Genomic DNA, 19,842 nt, shown 5'->3' with positions numbered 1-19,842 from the left:
CTGTATGTGATATAAACATTGAATTAGGCTGTCTCTAACATGTTAGTCATGCTTACATGTGTTCCTGTATGTGATATAAACATTGAATTAGGCTGTCTCTTACATGTTAGTCATGCTTACATGTGTTCCTGTATGTGATATAAACATTGAATTAGGCTGTGTCTAACATGTTAGTCATGCTTACATGTGTTCCTGTATGTGATATAAACATTGAATTAGGCTGTCTCTAACATGTTAGTCATGCTTACATGTGTTCCTGTATGTGATATAAACATTGAATTAGGCTGTCTCTAACATGTTAGCCATGCTTACATGTGTTCCTGTATGTGATATAAACATTGAATTAGGCTGTCTCTAACATGTTAGTCATGCTTACATGTGTTCCTGTATGTGATATAAACATTGAATTAGTCTGTCTCTAAACATGTTAGTCATGCTTACATGTGTTCCTGTATGTGATATAAACATTGAATTAGGCTGTCTCTAACATGTTAGTCATGCTTACATGTGTTCCTGTATGTGATATAAACATTGAATTAGTCTGTCTCTTACATGTTAGCCATGCTTACATGTGTTCCTGTATGTGATATAAACATTGAATTAGGCTGTGTCTAACATGTTAGTCATGCTTACATGTGTTCCTGTATGTGATATAAACATTGAATTAGGCTGTCTCTTACATGTTAGCCATGCTTACATGTGTTCCTGTATGTGATATAAACATTGAATTAGGCTGTTCTCTTACATGTTAGTCATGCTTACATGTGTTCCTGTATGTGATATAAACATTGAATTAGGCTGTCTCTAACATGTTAGTCATGCTTACATGTGTTCCTGTAGTGACATTGATATAACATGTGTATGTGATGTGTATAAACATTGATTAGCTGTGTCTAAACATGTTAGTCATGCTTACATGTGTTCCTGTATGTGATATAAACATTGAATTAGGCTGTCTCTTACATGTTAGTCATGCTTACATGTGTTCCTGTATGTGATATAAACATTGAATTAGGCTGTGTCTCTAACATGTTAGTCATGCTTACATGTGTTCCTGTATGTGATATAAACATTGAATTAGGCTGTCTCTAACATGTTAGTCATGCTTACATGTGTTCCTGTATGTGATATAAACATTGAATTAGTCTGTCTCTTACATGTTAGTCATGCTTACATGTGTTCCTGTATGTGATATAAACATTGAATTAGGCTGTGTCTAACATGTTAGTCATGCTTACATGTGTTCCTGTATGTGATATAAACATTGAATTAGGCTGTCTCTAACATGTTAGTCATGCTTACATGTGTTCCTGTATGTGATATAAACATTGAATTTAGGCTGTCTCTTCATGTTAGCATGCTGTGTGTTCCTGATGTGATATAAACATTGAATTAGCTGCCTCTAACATGCCATTACATGTGTTCCTGTATGTGATATAAACATTGAATTAGTCTGTCTCTTACATGTTAGTCATGCTTACATGTGTTCCTGTATGTGATATAAACATTGAATTAGGCTGTCTCTAACATGTTAGCCATGCTTACATGTGTTCCTGTATGTGATATAAACATTGAATTAGGCTGTCTCTAACATGTTAGTCATGCTTACATGTGTTCCTGTATGTGATATAAACATTGAATTAGGCTGTCTCTAACATGTTAGTCATGCTTACATGTGTTCCTGTATGTGATATAAACATTGAATTAGGCTGTGTCTAACATGTTAGTCATGCTTACATGTGTTCCTGTATGTGATATAAACATTGAATTAGGCTGTGTCTAACATGTTAGTCATGCTTACATGTGTTCCTGTATGTGATATATAACATTGAATTAGGCTGTCTCTTACATGTTAGTCATGCTTACATGTGTTCCTGTATGTGATATAAACATTGAATTAGGCTGTCTCTAACATGTTAGTCATGCTTACATGTGTTCCTGTATGTGATATAAACATTGAATTAGGCTGTCTCTTACATGTTAGTCATGCTTACATGTGTTCCTGTATGTGATATAAACATTGAATTAGGCTGTGTCTAACATGTTAGTCATGCTTACATGTGTTCCTGTATGTGATATAAACATTGAATTAGGCTGTCTCTCTAACATGTTAGTCATGCTTACATGTGTTCCTGTATGTGATATAAACATTGAATTAGGCTGTCTCTAACATGTTAGCCATGCTTACATGTGTTCCTGTATGTGATATAAACATTGAATTAGGCTGTGTCTAACATGTTAGTCATGCTTACATGTGTTCCTGTATGTGATATAAACATTGAATTAGGCTGTCTCTAACATGTTAGTCATGCTTACATGTGTTCCTGTATGTGATATAAACATTGAATTAGGCTGTCTCTAACATGTTAGTCATGCTTACATGTGTTCCTGTATGTGATATAAACATTGAATTAGGCTGTCTCTTACATGTTAGTCATGCTTACATGTGTTCCTGTATGTGATATAAACATTGAATTAGGCTGTCTCTAACATGTTAGTCATGCTTACATGTGTTCCTGTATGTGATATAAACACATTGAATTAGGCTGTCTCTAACATGTTAGTCATGCTTACATGTGTTCCTGTATGTGATATAAACATTGAATTAGGCTGTCTCTAACATGTTAGCCATGCTTACATGTGTTCCTGTATGTGATATAAACATTGAATTAGGCTGTCTCTAACATGTTAGTCATGCTTACATGTGTTCCTGTATGTGATATAAACATTGAATTAGGCTGTCTCTAACATGTTAGTCATGCTTACATGTGTTCCTGTATGTGATATAAACATTGAATTAGGCTGTCTCTTACATGTTAGTCATGCTTACATGTGTTCCTGTATGTGATATAAACATTGAATTAGGCTGTGTCTAACATGTTAGTCATGCTTACATGTGTTCCTGTATGTGATATAAACATTGAATTAGGCTGTGTCTAACATGTTAGCCATGCTTACATGTGTTCCTGTATGTGATATAAACATTGAAATTAGGCTGTCTCTATACATGTTAGCCATGCCTACATGTGTTTGTCTAACATGTTAGTCATGCTTACATGTGTTCCTGTATGTGATATAAACATTGAATTAGGCTGTCTCTTACATGTTAGTCATGCTTACATGTGTTCCTGTATGTGATATAAACATTGAATTAGTCTGTCTCTAACATGTTAGTCATGCTTACATGTGTTCCTGTATGTGATATAAACATTGAATTAGGCTGTCTCTTACATGTTAGCCATGCTTACATGTGTTCCTGTATGTGATATAAACATTGAATTAGGCTGTCTCTTACATGTTAGTCATGCTTACATGTGTTCCTGTATGTGATATAAACATTGAATTAGGCTGTCTTTACTTGTTTAGTCCATGGCTTACATGTGTTCCTGTATGTGATATAAACATTGAATTAGGCTGTCTCTTTTAACATGTTAGCCATGCTTACATGTGTTCCTGTATGTGATATAAAATTGAATTAGGCTGTCTCTTACATGTTAGCCATGCTTACATGTGTTCCTGTATGTGATATAAACATTGAATTAGGCTGTCTCTTACATGTTAGTCATGCTTACATGTGTTCCTGTATGTGATATAAACATTGAATTAGGCTGTCTCTTAGCATGTTATTTCAATAAGAACACATGTAAGCATGGTAACATGTTTGAGGACAGCCTAATTCAATGTCTTACATTCACATGACTAAACAGGAACACATGTTGGCATGACATGTAGATGACCAACTGTAGAGACAGCCTAATTAATGTTTATATCACATAAGGAACACATGTCATGGAGAATGGTTAGACTAGCCTAAATTGTTTATATCACATACAGGAACACATGTAAGCATGACTAACATGTTAGAGACAGCCTAATTCAATGTTTATATCACATACAGGAACACATGTAAGCATGACTAACATGTTAGAGACAGCCTAATTCAATGTTTATGTCACACATACAGGAACACATGTAAGCATGACAGCCATGTTACACGAACCATGTCATGGCTAACATGTAAAGCTACATTCAATGTATATCACATACAGAACACAGCATGACTAACATTTAGAGACAGATTCTAATTCAATGCTTTATATCACATACAGGAAGCCACATGTAAGCATGGCTAACATGTTAGTGAACAGATTCAATGTTCTATATTACAGCATGACTAACAAAAATGTTTATATCTAACAGAACACAGCTTATTCAATGTTTAATCACATACAGGAAAAGGAACATGTAAGCATGGACTAACATGTAAGAGACAGCCTAATTCAATGTTTATATCACATACAGGAACACATGTAAGCATGACTAACATGTAGAGACAGCTAATTCAATGTTTATATCACATACAGGAACAAAATGTAAGCATGTAGAACAGCTAATTCAATGACTATATCACATACAGGAACCTCATCAAGCATGGACTAACATGTTAGAGACATGGCCTAATTCACAATGTTTATATAATACAGGGAACACATGTAAGCATGGCTAAACATGTAAAGACACAGCCTAATTCAATGTTTATATCACAGGAACCAGCATGTAACATGGCTACACATGTAAGCATTCGCCTAACAAATGTTTATAATCACAATCAGTGCCAATTAGAAAACAGCCTACAATCAATGTTTATTCACATTGTAATTGACTAACATGTTAGACACAGCCTAATTTCAATGTGGCATTACATTGGTAAGCATGACTAATTTAAATATCTACAGCCTAAATTCCTATTCACATACAGGAACACATGTATGCATTGATAACTTTAAAGACTTTGAATGACTAAGCATGGACATAATGTTTTAGAACAATGTAATGACTAACACAACTATTCATTGTGATATATCACTACAGAATAACACATGTAAGCATGACTAACATGCCTCTTTTCTGAATGTTTTTATCACATACAGTAAACACATGTAAGCATGACTAACTTCTGATAGACATATTAACAAAATAACATACATGTTGAGAAATGTAAAGCATGACTAACATAAAGTCCATTATGTTTTTCACATACATGGAACATTTGATGATGGCGTACATTTAGTATAGCCTAACTTCTGTTTATTTCTCCAGGAATCAAGCTTGTAATCCATGGCTTCAACAGTGACAGTAAATCTACAATCACAAACAGGCAATACTATTAATTGTTAGACAAACTTCCATACATTCAGGTTAAAGGAGTGAACTGTTAATGTGAAGCCTTGAAACGAAATGTCTTCAATAAACTGAGCACATTATATCACGATCGAGGAAACAATGTTCTAAAACTGCATTTTAATATGGAACATTAGAGAAGCCTAATTCAATGTTTACTTAAACTTAAAGTTATAATCAAATTCAAGCCTACTGGATTTTTAAACCTTTGTTAATTACATTTCCATTATTCTTTTCTTAATTATTGTACTCATCTCATTACACAATTATTGCTAAACTTTCAACCTTCGTTTCCATCAGATTACATCGATTTTGATCAAATGTAACAGGAGAGAGAAACTCTTACTAGTGTTGATCACGTGTCGTCCCTCTCGTCTAGGCCGTCCACATACTCTTGGACCCCGATAGGTCACAAGTTTCCTGTAGTTACGCGGATCTCACATCTGACTATTGGGGGTGGGGACTGCTACTAGGAGATACGAGTCAACAGATTTACTGCTACCACTGGCACTATCTGTGTCACTACCCATCACCAGGCCTGGACTCCACGCCTTCACAGGGGCACGGTACCGGTCTGTAATAAAAACAGTAGCTATCAAAGGGGCACGGTACTAGTCTGTAATATAAACACAGGTTACTACAGGGTAAAAGTTCAGTCTGAAATATGATCACTGGTTACAGGAATGAGCCCTCTTGTGATTTAGGCCCCTAACAGGGTCTACATACCTTAGTGAAGGAACAATCAATGTAATAAAGCCCTGGCCAGTTTACTTACCTTTGCGAGGGGAAGCTAGCTGAGGTGAGCCTTCTTGTGAATGAGGTCCTGAGGATGCAGACCCTATTGATTGTGTACTTGTTTTCCTACTTTCATTTTCCCTGTAATATATCAAAGATTTTTTATACATGTATTTACATGAAGACGATAAATGTTTTACATGAAGACGATAAATTTGAGTATAAATCAGAAAATCATTTATCCTGAGATACACATATATTGAACAAGACAAATCATCAAAATAAACTCTCTGATTATTTTTAATGTAAGTGAAAACTCAATATATTTGACCTTTTTTTGCACTTAACACAAATTCACTTGAACTCATTACCGTAACATGAAACCAAGTAGGGCACAAGATAATACTGAAATAATCTCTTTTCTTGTTGTTGATCAAAATGGCAGTCATCATGATTTATTTTTTGGTACTAGAACCACTGCTTCACTCAGTTGAATATATAACCCAAGGAATGAAGGGTGGAATGACAGGATTAAACTATATTGATAGCACAATGGCTATATTTAAAACAACTGACCTTGTAGTGTGGAAAGGTTCAAATGTGAACGGTTCTGTGTTGGTAGTATTACTGGAGTTGACAGGTAAACGTTTGACAAACTCCTGAAGCTGGACCCCACAATCATACTGTTTTGTTGTCTCAGATAAAGTGTGATACTACAAATAACACAATCTCGCATTAGCTGGCCTTAAGGTTATAGGAATTCTCATTATCCAAGTCTTATGGTTAAAGGAATTCTCATGATCCAAGTCTTATGGTTAAAGGAATTCTCATTATCCAAGTCTTAAGGTTAAAGGAATTCTCACTATCCACAAGTCTTAAGGTTAAAGGAATTCTCATTATTCAAGTCTTAAGGTTAAAGGAATTCTCATAATCCAAGTCTTAAGGTTATAGGAATTTCATCATGATCCAAGTCTTAAGGTTATAGGAATTCTCATAGATCCAAGATTTTTAAGGTTAAAGGAATTCTCATTATCCAAGTCTTAAGGTTAAAGGAATTCTCACTATCCACAAGTCTTAAGGTTAAAGGAATTCTCATTATTCAAGTCTTAAGGTTAAAGGAATTCTCATAATCCAAGTCTTAAGGTTATAGGAATTCTCATGATCCAAGTCTTATGGTTATAGGAATTCTCATGATCCAAGTTCTTAAGGTTATAGGAATTTCTATGATCCAAGTCTTAAGGTTAAAGGAATTCTCATTATTCAAGTCTTAAGGTTAAAGGAATTTCTCATGATCCAAGTTTTAAGGTTATAGGAATTCTCATTATCCAAGTCTTAAGGTTAAAGGCATTCTCATTATTCAAGTCTTAAGGTTAAAGGAATTCTCATTATCCAAGTCTTAAGGTTAAAGGCATTCTCATTGATCCAAGTCTTAAGGTTAAAGGAAATTCTCATTATTCAAGTCTTAAGGTTAAAGGCATTCTCATTATTTCAAGCCTTAAGGTTAAAGGAAATTCTCATGATCCAAGTCTTAAGGTTTTAGGAATTCTCATGATCCAAGTCTTAAGATGTTAAAGGAATTCTCATGATCCAAGCCTTAAGGTTATAGGAATTCCCTCATTATCCAAGTCTTCTTAAGGTTAAAGGAATTCTCATTATCCAAGTCTTAAGGTTATAGGGAATTCTCATTATCCAATTCTTAAGGTTTCCTAAAGGAATTCTCATTATCCAAGTCTTAAGGTTAAAGAAAATTCTCATGATCCAAGTTTTAAGGTTATAGGAATTCTCATTATCCAAGTCTTAAAGCTGACAATGAAGTTAAAAAATGCAGTTGAAATTAAAAAAAAATATTAACGAAATTTTTTTTTTTTTTCAAAAATTGTTTCTGAGACACCTCCCCTAGTTATGACAGTGTGGTATCTAAGGAGAAGTGGCAGCCATTTTTCTTTTGATCTGCTTAGTAACCTTCACTGGCCAACCCCTATATAAAGCACGGGTAAACATTGACACACGTGTATCATTCTAAACATATCTTGTCTCAGATACATTTGCCCCATTATTGCAAATAACAATGTCAAATTGCAAAAAATAAACACTGCACTCACCTGACAATATTTCATTGAAGTAATAGATGAATGTGTTGTCAGCTATATCCCAACATATGTCCAATACGAACTAATAAAAACACTTCAATACAACTTACACTTTTTACATGTACATGTTCAACGACACGTGTGTGTCCTTGATATTGTTGTCCCTCGTTCGGGTCAAGGTACGTAGTCACGTGTATATGGTCAGTTGAGTGCGGTCGGGTACGATGATATACGTGGAGATACTTATGTGGGCGGATTATTTTTGGATTTATATTCACTTGCGTTGGAATTTTATTTTGAGAAAACATCTAAATGACAACTTAGAGGAGTTGACATGTTTTTTTGCTAAAAAAAAAAAGTCCCATATAGTTCAGACAAACAGGTGAGGGTTTTGTTAAACCTATTTGTAGGTGAATATAACACTGGTAACTGCCCAAAATGTGTTAATCTTTGCCGAAACGATTGTTAGAATAACGGCAGAATACTTAATTTTTGTACAAGTTTCGGCAGGATTAAATATGTTGCTTTTTTATTCAGTATTAACCCTTTATATTAAGACTTTACCTCAGGAATCCAATTCGATCAATAAAATTAAGTATTTCACTGCCGTAAAATTACGTGATCGTGACGGCTGACGCCGAATAACAGGAGGGTATCAGTCACAATTACCCTAATTTTCGATTACACATGCTATTTATTGCTACATTGTAGGTCGTGGGAATCGACAAACTTTTCCGATGTCGACGGTGAAATTAACTGATTCGGGCGATAGAATTAAGAGTTTCTGCGTTTATATTCAGTACTTTCTGCGTTTATATTCAAAGTTTGTGCGCTAATATTAACTAGCAAAGTCCGCTGTCAATAGCGACATCGAAGGTTCGGGGGGTCAACAGATGTAAACTTTACTTGTGAAACGAGACTGATTACAGTACTGTCCAGCCGATTGTATCGTAACATAATTATGTTATGTGTCCCATTTCTCCTAAATTTGAGCTATGTGTATATACACGGGGGATTACTGTCTACTATGAAAATATGTGTATATACAAACATGAATTATGTGTTTGATTATGTGCAATTACATGTATGTATATTCTTCTCACAAATTTGAATTGTTGACGATATTTAAATAAGATCGTTTTCCATAAAATAAATAAATATTTGTTATTTACAGACGTTTTGAAAGATATTTTGCTGTTGCCTTTAATTGTAAAATGCTGATTAAGTGTTATACATAATGATCTGCTTTTCAGGTTTGCTGAATTGATTTGATATACATTAAACGACCGATATCATATTCTGGTAATATTTGATGTACTTTGTGGCACGTAATTCCAGTATTTATTTATTTCTGCGTTTATATTCAATGTTTCTGCGTTTATATTCAATGTTTCTGCGCTAATATTAAACACATTTCGTAGCTTACATCGAGCGGCTGGGGGCACGCCGTGACACGTGACGGCCGAGCACACGGCTTACACGGGTAAACTTTACCTTGTGAAACGAGACTTACAAGTACGTACAGCCGCCAGCCGATTGTACCTGTAAAATAATTATGTTTACAATTCTCTTTTCCCCTTTAAAAATACATATACCCTAATTATCCTATTCTCCTACATGTATATTTTGTTGTTTTCTTTCCCGCGTCTCGTCATTTGAGCTATGCATTTTGCATCTTTTTTTCGGAAGAGTTCCGATATGAGCGGTAACAAATGTACACGGAGATTAACTATGACAAACAAATTATGTGTTTTATGTGCAATTACATGTATGTATATTCTTCTCACAAATTTGAATTGTTGACGATATTAAAATAAGATCGTTTTCCATAAAATGAATAAATATTTGTTATTTACAGACGTAATTTGCTGTTGCCTTTAATTGTAAAATGCTGATTAAGTGTTATACATAATGATCTGCTTTTCAGGTTTGCTGAATTGATTTGATAATTACATTTAAACGACCGATTATCATTTTCCTGGTAATTATTTGATGTACTTTGTTGCACGTAATGCCAGTATAGAGGCCCAAAACTTAAACTGGTGAACTAATACGATAAAATTTAATTCATATTGTCAGAAACAATTATACATAATATGTTTCTGATTAAATACATGTTTAGTTTTAAGAAGTATTTCGTCAATTATTTAATATCATAAAATTATAAATAGTATACACGTGTCAATTTTCAGTGTTTTTATTCATGCTAAAGATATATAATGTTCGTAATATATAAATGCGTATTTTCGAGTGTTCATGGGTCATTTTGTGATATTTGGGTAGCCATGAAAATGGCTGATTTTTTTTTATAAAGGATTGGCTGATTATAAGATCAAGCCCTCATGTGTCTGATGATTGCCCGGTCAAGAGCTGTTGGAAAGCTCTGTCGAAAACTGTCCGCCGATCCGGTTTCAGGTGTTGTACCATCTTTAGCTCGGATTGAGGTTGTCTTCAACAAGTCTCTGTCGTGTTAGGCAAATGATGTCAGGGTGTTGTTTTCTTCATAATTCTGTTGATAAGTGATGACAGGTCTTGTTGAATTTGCGATCGTGTCTCGGATTAATTTAAATTTTATACATTTAGCTCGCCGAACATCACCACTTCTACACCTGGGCGATAAACAGTTGAATGGAGATTTCTTGAAGAAGTCCAATTGTACGGGCCGTTGACTGGTAAGGCGATGTCCATTTTTCTATCTGTACAAAAGACGGAGTGATAGATGGGAAAAATCTTAATAGTACGATGTCTCTCAGCTGTCGAAGCTTCAAACCACCTCGTCCGAAGGCATGGAATGACCAATTGGGTGAGTGGTATTTTTCTTTTCTAAATCAGGGCGATGAGGCGTCTGATAAAGCTTGCTGGTGACACGAGGATGCTAGGTCTTCTTAGTGTAGTTGGACAGGAATCGGTAGGTTGCTTCTTGAAAGGTATTCATGAAATGTATGATACTATAAGGATTGTGTGAGGGAGTATTTATAGCCTTGGCCACTGATATTTTTTGTCGGAATGACAAAGACTATAAAATCAAAACATTAAGATTCCGCAATTAAGAAGAACCAGTTTAATTGAGAATTTCATCAGTGCATGTAAATGCACAACAATGAAATTAGAATTTCATGAGCAAACCGAGAAATAAGAATATAATTGATGCATTTACGGCATCATGCTAAACATCAAGCCTGCAAAGCGAAAGTCTCGCCCAAACGAGGTACTTGGAAATGTCTCAACGAGACTTTAGAATCTCGCATCCCGCGAGATCTTCATTTTTTAAAAATGGAAGAATGATAGTTAAGGAAAACTGTAAACAAAGAGAAAACATTAAACACTGCAATATTTATTGCATCTAACATCAAATTCCATTTAAATTTCAAAAATCCATGACGGACAATCGGTCTGTCGAAACATTGAATTAGGCTGTCTCTTACATGTTAGTCATGCTTACATGTGTTCCTGTATGTGATATAAACATTGAATTAGGCTGTCTCTTACATGTTAGTCATGCTTACATGTGTTCCTGTATGTGGATATAAACATTGAATTAGGCTGTGTCTAACATGTAAGCCATGCATGCTTATTGATATACATGGAATAGTTCCTTACATGTAGTCATGATTATAAAACATTGATAAAACATTAATTAGGCTGTCCTCTATACATGTTAGTCATGCTTACATGTGTTCCTGTATGTGATATAAACATTGAATTAGGCTGTCTTCCCCCTTACATGTTTAGTTCATGGCTTTACATGTGTTCCTGTATGTGATATAAACATTGAATTAGGCTGTCTCTGAACATGTTAGTCATGCTTAACCATGTGTTCATTGTATGTGGATATAAACATTGAATTAGGCTGTCTCTTAACATGTTAGCCATGCTTACAATGGTGTTTCCTGTATGTGATATAAACATTGAATTAGTCTGTCTCTAACATGTTAGTCATGCTTACATGTGTTCCTGTATGTGATATAAACATTGAATTAGGCTGTCTCTAACATGTTAGCCATGCTTACATGTGTTCCTGTATGTGATATAAACATTGAATTAGGCTGTCTCTTACATGTTAGTCATGCTTACATGTGTTCCTGTATGTGATATAAACATTGAATTAGTGCTGTCTTGCTAACCTGTATGTATAAACAGTCAGGCTGTGTCTATTACATGTGTTCCTGTATGTGATATAAACATTGAATTAGTCTGTCCTCTTACATGTTAGTCATGCTTACATGTGTTCCCTGTATGTGATATAAACTATTGAATTTAGTACTGTGTCTAACATGTTAGTCATGCTTACATGTGTTCCTGTATGTGATATAAACATTGAATTAGGCTGTCTCTAACATGTTAGTCATGCTTACATGTGTTCCTGTATGTGATATAAACATTGAATTAGGCTGTCTCTAACATGTTAGTCATGCTTACATGTGTTCCTGTATGTGATATAAACATTGAATTAGGCTGTCTCTAACATGTTAGTCATGCTTACATGTGTTCCTGTATGTGATATAAACATTGAATTAGGCTGTCTCTTACATGTTAGTCATGCTTACATGTGTTCCTGTATGTGATATAAACATTGAATTAGGCTGTGTCTAACATGTTAGTCATGCTTACATGTGTTCCTGTATGTGATATAAACATTGAATTAGGCTGTCTCTAACATGTTAGTCATGCTTACCATGTGTTCCTGTGATGTAGTGATATAAACATTGAATTAGGCTGTCTCTTTCGTCACATACATGTTAGTCCATGCTTACATGTGTTCCTGTATGTGATATAAACATTGAAATTAGGCTGTCTCTTACATTACATGTTAGTCATGCTTACATGTGTTCCTGTACATGTGATATAAACATTGAATTAGGCTGTCTCCTTATGTGATATAAACATTTAACATGTTAGCCACATGCTTACAAGTGTTCCTGTATGTGATATAAACATTGAATTAGGCTGTCTCTAACATGTTAGTCATGCTTACATGTGTTCCTGTATGTGATATAAACATTGAATTAGGCTGTCTCTAACATGTTAGTCATGCTTACATGTGTTCCTGTATGTGATATAAACATTGAATTAGGCTGTCTCTAACATGTTAGTCATGCTTACATGTGTTCCTGTATGTGATATAAACATTGAATTAGGCTGTCTCTAACATGTTAGTCATGCTTACATGTGTTCCTGTATGTGATAATAAACATTGAGATTAGGCTGTGTCTAAACATGTTAGTTCATGCTTACATGTGTTCCTGTATGTGATATAAACATTGAATTAGGCTGTCTCTTAACATGTTAGTCATGCTTACATGTTGAGTTCCTGTATGTGATATAAACATTGAATTAGGCTAACATGTCATCTAACATGTTAGTCATGCTTTACATGTGTTCCTGTATGTGATATAAACATTGAATTAGGCTGTCTCTGACAAGTCTCTTACATGTGTTCCTGTTACAAACATGTTAAGTCATGCTTACATGTGTTTCCTGTATGTGATTATAAACATTGAATTAGGCTGTCTAACAGTGTTACATGCTTACATGTGTTCCTGTATGTGTTATTAAAACATGCTTAGCTACATGTGTTCCTGTATGTGATATAAACATTGAATTAGGATCTGTCTCTAACATGTTAGTCATGCTTACATGTGTTGTCCTGTATGTGATATAAACATTGAATGTAGGCGGTTCTTACGATGTTATTAGGCTGCTGTTACTGTATGTGACCATGTTAGGCCATGCTGCTTACATGTGTTCCTGGTATGTGATAATAAACATTGAATTAGGCTGTCTCTAACATGTTAGTCATGCTTACATGTGTTCCTGTATGTGATATAAACATTGAATTAGGCTGTCTCTAACATGTTAGTCATGCTTACATGTGTTACCTGTATGTGATTATAAACATTGAATTAGGCTGTCAACTTAACATGTTAGTCATGCTTACATGAAGTGTGTGTTCATGTTTTCCTGTATGTGATAATAAACATTGAATTAGGCTGTCTCTTACATGTTAGTCATATGCTTACATGTGTTCCTGTATGTGATATAAACATTGAATTAGGGGCTGTCTCTAACATGTTAGCCATGCTTACATGTTAGTTCCTGTATGTGATATAACATGTGTTCCGTATTTGATTGAATTAGGCTGTACTCTTAACATGTAAGTCATCTTACATGTTAGTCATGCTTACTTACATGTGATCCTGTATGTGATGGGATATAAACATTGAATGTAGGCCTTGTCTAACATGTTAGCCTGCTTACATGTTAGTATAAACATTGCTTACATGTGTGTTCCTGTATTGTGTTATTATAAACATTGAATTAGGCTGTCTCTAACATGTTAGCCATGCTTACAGCATGTGTTCCTGTATGTGATATAAACATTGAATTAGGCTGTCTCTTACATGTTAGTCATGCTTACATGTTTTTCCTGTATGTGAATAATATAAAGTGATTGAATGTAGGCTGTTACTCTTTACATGGTAAGTTATAAACATGTTAGCTGTACATGTGTCATGTTCCCTGTATGTGATGATAATATTGAACAAAGGCTGGGTCTAAAATGTTATCCATGCTTACTTGTGTTCTCCTGGTATCCCTGATATAAACATTGAATTAGTCCTGTCTCTAACATGTTTAGTCATGCTTACATGTGTTCCTGTATGTGATATAAACATATGAATTAGGGCTGTCTCTAACATGTTAGCCATTGCTTACATGTGTTCCTGTATGTGATATAAACATTGAATTGTGTGAATATGTTAGCAATGCTTACATGTGTTTACCTGTTATGTGATCACATTTGAATTAGGCTGTTCTAACATGTTAGTCATGCTTACATAGTGTTCCTGTATGTGATATAAACATTGAATTAGGCTGTCCTCTTACATGTTTAGCTTACTTGTGTCTGTATGTGATATTATAACCTTGCATGTCGGCAGTGTCATGTTAAGTCTATGCTTACATGTGTTCCTGTATGTGATATAAACCATAGAAATTAGGCTGTGAAACTGTTAGGCTTACATTTGTGTTCCTGTTTGTGATTTTATACATTGAATTAGGCTGTCACTTACATGTTAGTCAATGCTTACATGTGTTCCCTGTATGTGATATAAAAATTGAATTAGGCTGTCTCTTGACATGTTAGTACATGCTTACATGTGTTCCTGTATGTGATTATTAAAACATTGAATTTGTACTCTATGTTAGTTCGATGCTTCCCTGTGTTCCTTTAGTGTGTCTTTAAACATTGATGGCTGTAACATGTGCAGTTCATGCTTACAAGTGTTCCTGTATGTGATATAAACATTGATTAGTCTGTCCTCTCTAAAAGTTTGCCATGCTTACATGTTTCCTGTTTGTGATTATAAACATTGATATAGGCTGTGGTCTAAACGTGTTAGCCACTTACATGTGTTCCTGTATGTGATCATAAACATTGAAATAGGTGCTGTCTCTACATGTTAGTCATGCATTAACATGAGTGTTTCCTGTATGTGATATAAACATTGAAATTAGGCTGACTCGTCAACATGTTAGCTGATCTTCATGTGTTCCTGCTATGTTGATATAAACATTGAATTGGCTGTTCCATGTATTACAATGTGTGCCTGAATATAAAAACAATTGATTTAGGCTGTGAATCATGTTTGCCATGCTTAAATGTGTTCCTGTATGTGATATAACATTGAATTAGGCCCTGTCCCTCTAACATGTTAGCCATGCTTACATGTGTTCCTGTATGTGATATAAACATTGAATTAGGCTGTCTCTTACATGTTAGTCATGCTTACATGTGTTCCTGTATGTGATATAAACATTGAATTAGTCTGTCTCTTACATGTTAGTCATGCTTACATGTGTTCCTGTATGTGATATAAACATTGAATTAGGCTGTCTCTTACATGTTAGTCATGCTTACATGTGTTCCTGTATGTGATATAAACATTGAATTAGTCTGTCTCTTAACATGTTAGTCATGCTTACATGTGTTCCTGTATGTGATATAAACACATTGAATTATAGGCTGTCATCTAAACATGTTAGTCCATGCTTACATGTGTTCCTGTATGTGATATAAACATTGAATTAGGCTAGGTCTTCTAACATTTTAGTCATGCTTACTTGTGTTCCTGTATGTGATATAAACATTGAATTAGGCTGTCTCTTACATGTTAGTCATGCTTACATGTGTTCCTGTATGTGATTTAAACATTGAATTAGGAATTAGCTGTCTCTAACATGTTAGTCATGCTTTGTGTTTCCTTGTAATTGATATAAACATGTGTTCTCTGTATCCATGTGATATAAACATTGTATTAGGCTCTTTACAAGTGTCTTACATTTGTTCCGGTATGTTAACATCTGAATCATGCTTTACATGTGTTCCTGTATGTGATATAAACATTGTCCATTCTTATTATGTGCTTGTTAGTCTCTAACTTGAGCCTCACGTGCTGTACCATGTGTTCCTGTATGTGACATATTAAACATTGAATTAGACTGCTGTCATCTTAAATAATGTGGCGTTATAAACATGAATTATGCTTACATGTGTTTACATGTGTTCCCTGTATGTGATATAAACATTGATATTTGGCTGTCTCTTACATGTGTACGTCTTGGCTGACATGGGTTCCTGTATGTGATATTAAACATTGAATTAGGCATGTGTCTAACATGTTAGCCATGCATGCCTATACATGTGTTCCTGTATGCATGCGGTGAATATAGTATAAACATTGAATTAGGCCATCTGTCTAATGTTATAAAAACATGTTAGTCATGCAAGCTTACATGTGTTCCTGTATGTGATTTAAACAATGAGATTAGGCTGTATCTAACAAATGTTAGTCATGCTTACATGTGTTCCCTTACAAAGTGTATGTGATATAAACATTGAATTAGTCTGTTGTCTCTTACATGTTAGTCCATGCTAACATGTGTTCCTGTATGTTGATTATTAAACATGAATTAGTTCTGTCTCTTACATGTTAGTACATGCTTACATGTGTTCCTGTATGTGATATAAAACATTGAATTATGCTGTCTTAACATGTTAGTCATGCTTACATGTGTTCCTGCTATGTGATATAAACATTGAATTACATGGCTGTCTCTATGTGACATGTTAAGCCATGCTTACATGTGTTCTTTCTGTATGTGGGATATAAACATTATAGGCTGTTCTCTTAAATGTTAGTCATGCTTACATGTGTTCCATGTATTTGATATAAAAACATTGGAATTAGTCTGTCTCTTACAGGTGTTCATGTTTTACATGTGTTCCCGTTTGTGTTATAAACATGGAATTAGGCTGTATCTTACATGTATTGATATAAATCATTGAATTAGTCTCGTCTCTTACATGTTAGTCATGCTAACATGTGATCCTGTATGTGATATAACACAATTAGGCTGTCTATCATGTTTACATGTTACATGTGTTTCTGTATTGATTTATACATGTATGTTAGTCCATTTACATGTGTTCCTATATGCTGAAACATTGAATTAGTCTGTCCTCTTACTTGTTAGCCATGCTTTACATGTGTTCCTGTATGTGATTAAACATTGAATTGTTCTGTCTCTTACTTGTTTAGTCATCCTTACATGTACCGTGTGCCATTGATTTAGGCTAACATGTTAGTCACATACATGTGATTATTTTAACATTGAATTATGGCTGTCCTTTAAACAATGTTAGTGCATGCTTACATGTGTTGTCTCGTACATGTGATATAAACATTGAATTAGGTCTGTCTCTGCTTACATGTGTCCTGTATGTGATATTAACATTGAATTAGGCACTTACATTGTAGTCAAGCCTATGTGTTCACTGTATGTGTTATAAACATTGAATTATTGTCTTCTTACATGTTGTCATGCTGACATGTGTTCAGTATGTGATACATTGTAATTCCAAAACCCCCTACATGTGAAATAACAAACATGTCCTGTGAATTAGGCTGTGTCTAACATGTTAGTCATGCTTACATGTGTTCCTGTATGTGATATAAACATTGAATTAGTCTGTCTCTTACATGTTAGTCATGCTTACATGTGTTCCTGTATGTGATATAAACATTGAATTAGGCTGTCTCTAACATGTTAGTCATGCTTACATGTGTTCCTGTATGTGATATAAACATTGAATTAGGCTGTCTCTAACATGTTAGTCATGCTTACATGTGTTCCTGTATGTGATATAAACATTGAATTAGGCTGTCTCTAACATGTTAGTCTCTAACATGTTAGTCATGCTTACATGTGTTCCTGTATGTGATATAAACATTGAATTAGGCTGTCTCTAACATGTTAGTCATGCTTACATGTGTTCCTGTATGTGATATAAACATTGAATTAGTCTGTCTCTTACATGTTAGTCATGCTTACATGTGTTCCTGTATGTGATATAAACATTGAATTAGGCTGTCTCTTGTTAGCAATGCTTACATGTGTTCCTGTATGTGATATAAACATTGAATTAGGCTGTGTCTAACATGTTAGCCATGCTTTACATGTGTTTTCCTGTATGTGATATAAACATTGAATTAGGCTGTCTCTTACATGTTAGTCATGCTTAACATGTGTTCCTGTATGTGATATAAACCATTGAATTAGGCTGTGTCTAACATGTTAGTCATGCTTACATGTGTTCCTGTATGTGATATAAACATTGAATTAGGCTGTTCTCTTACCATGTTAGTCATGCTTACATGTGTTCCTGTATGTGATATAAACATTGAATTAGGCTGTCTGCTTAACATGTTTAGTCATGCTTACATGTGTTCCTGTATGTGATTATAAACATTGAATTAGGCTGTGTCTATAACATTGTTAGTCATGCTTACATGTGTTCCTGTATGTGATATAAACAATTGAATTAGGCTGTCTCTTACATTGTGAGTCATGACTTACATGTGTTCCTGTATGTGATATAAACATTTGAATTAGGCTGTGACGTCTAACATGTTAGTCATGCTTACATGTGTTCCTGTATTGTGTATAAAAATTGTGAAATTATGCTGTCTCTTAACATGTTTGTCATGCTTACATGTGTTCCTGTATGTGATATAAACATTGAGATTTTAGGCTGTCTCTAACATGTTAGTCTATGCTTACATGTGTTCCTGTATGTGATATAAACACATTGAATTAGGCTTGTGTCTAACATGTTAGTCATGCTTACATGTGTTTCCTGTTATGTGATTATAAACAATTGAATTAGGCCTGTGTCTTACTTAAGTTGTCCATTCTTACATTGTGTTCCTGTATGTGATATAAACATTTGAATTAGGCTGTTCTAACTTAGTTTAGTCATTCTTACATGGTATCCTGTATGTGAGATAAACATTGAAATAGGGCTGTCTCTAACATGTTAGTCATAGCTTAACATGTGGTCCAGTATGTGATATAAACTTGAACATATGGCTGTCTCTTACATGTTAGCCAATGCATACATGTGTTCCTGTATGTGATATAAACATGAATTAGTCTGTCACTAACAAGTTAGCCATGCTTACCTGATGTTCCTAGTATGAGATAAAAACATTGAATTAGGGCTGTGTCTAACATATGATTAGTCATTGCTTACATGTGAACCTCGTATGTGAATAAAAACATTGAATTTAGGCTGTCTCATACATGTTAAGCATGCTTACATGTGTTCACAGTATGTGATATAAACATTGAATTACTCATGTGTTAATAGTAAAGAATTATACTTTTAGAAAATCGCAAAGGTAAGTTGATTGGATTTAGGAAAATCGCAAAGGTAAGTTGATTGATTTAGGAAAATCGCAAAGGTAAGATGATTGATTTGGGAAAATCGCAAAGG

At 34.5% G+C, this 19,842-nt stretch overlaps 1 protein-coding gene across 1 annotated transcript; it reads right to left on the bottom strand.

Annotated features, from left to right (window-relative positions):
* Positions 1–5,033: 5,033 nt before the first annotated feature.
* Positions 5,034–10,694, bottom strand: LOC138326562 (uncharacterized). The gene is made up of 5 exons (XM_069272659.1): positions 10,584–10,694; positions 6,493–6,629; positions 5,957–6,057; positions 5,623–5,755; positions 5,034–5,142 (listed from the first exon to the last, which is right to left on the bottom strand). The coding sequence occupies exons 1-5, from the start codon at positions 10,692–10,694 to the stop codon at positions 5,034–5,036; spliced, it is 591 nt and encodes a 196-aa protein (XP_069128760.1).
* Positions 10,695–19,842: the final 9,148 nt, after the last annotated feature.

This window comes from Argopecten irradians, chromosome 6, assembly GCF_041381155.1.
Source record: "Argopecten irradians isolate NY chromosome 6, Ai_NY, whole genome shotgun sequence".
NCBI classification, from domain to species: domain Eukaryota; kingdom Metazoa; phylum Mollusca; class Bivalvia; order Pectinida; family Pectinidae; genus Argopecten; species Argopecten irradians.
This window is presented reverse-complemented; position numbering and strand designations above follow the sequence as displayed.

Coding starts and splice junctions, on each gene's coding strand:
- LOC138326562 (XM_069272659.1), bottom strand. CDS start 10,694: ATGGACATCGCCTTACCAGTCAACGGCCCGTACAATTGGACTTCTTCA. Junction 5,756..5,956: donor GCTAGCTTCCCCTCGCAAAG/GTAAGTAAACTG, acceptor TTTTTATTACAG/ACCGGTACCGTGCCCCTGTG. Junction 5,143..5,622: donor CCCACCCCCAATAGTCAGAT/GTGAGATCCGCG, acceptor TTGTGATTGTAG/ATTTACTGTCACTGTTGAAG.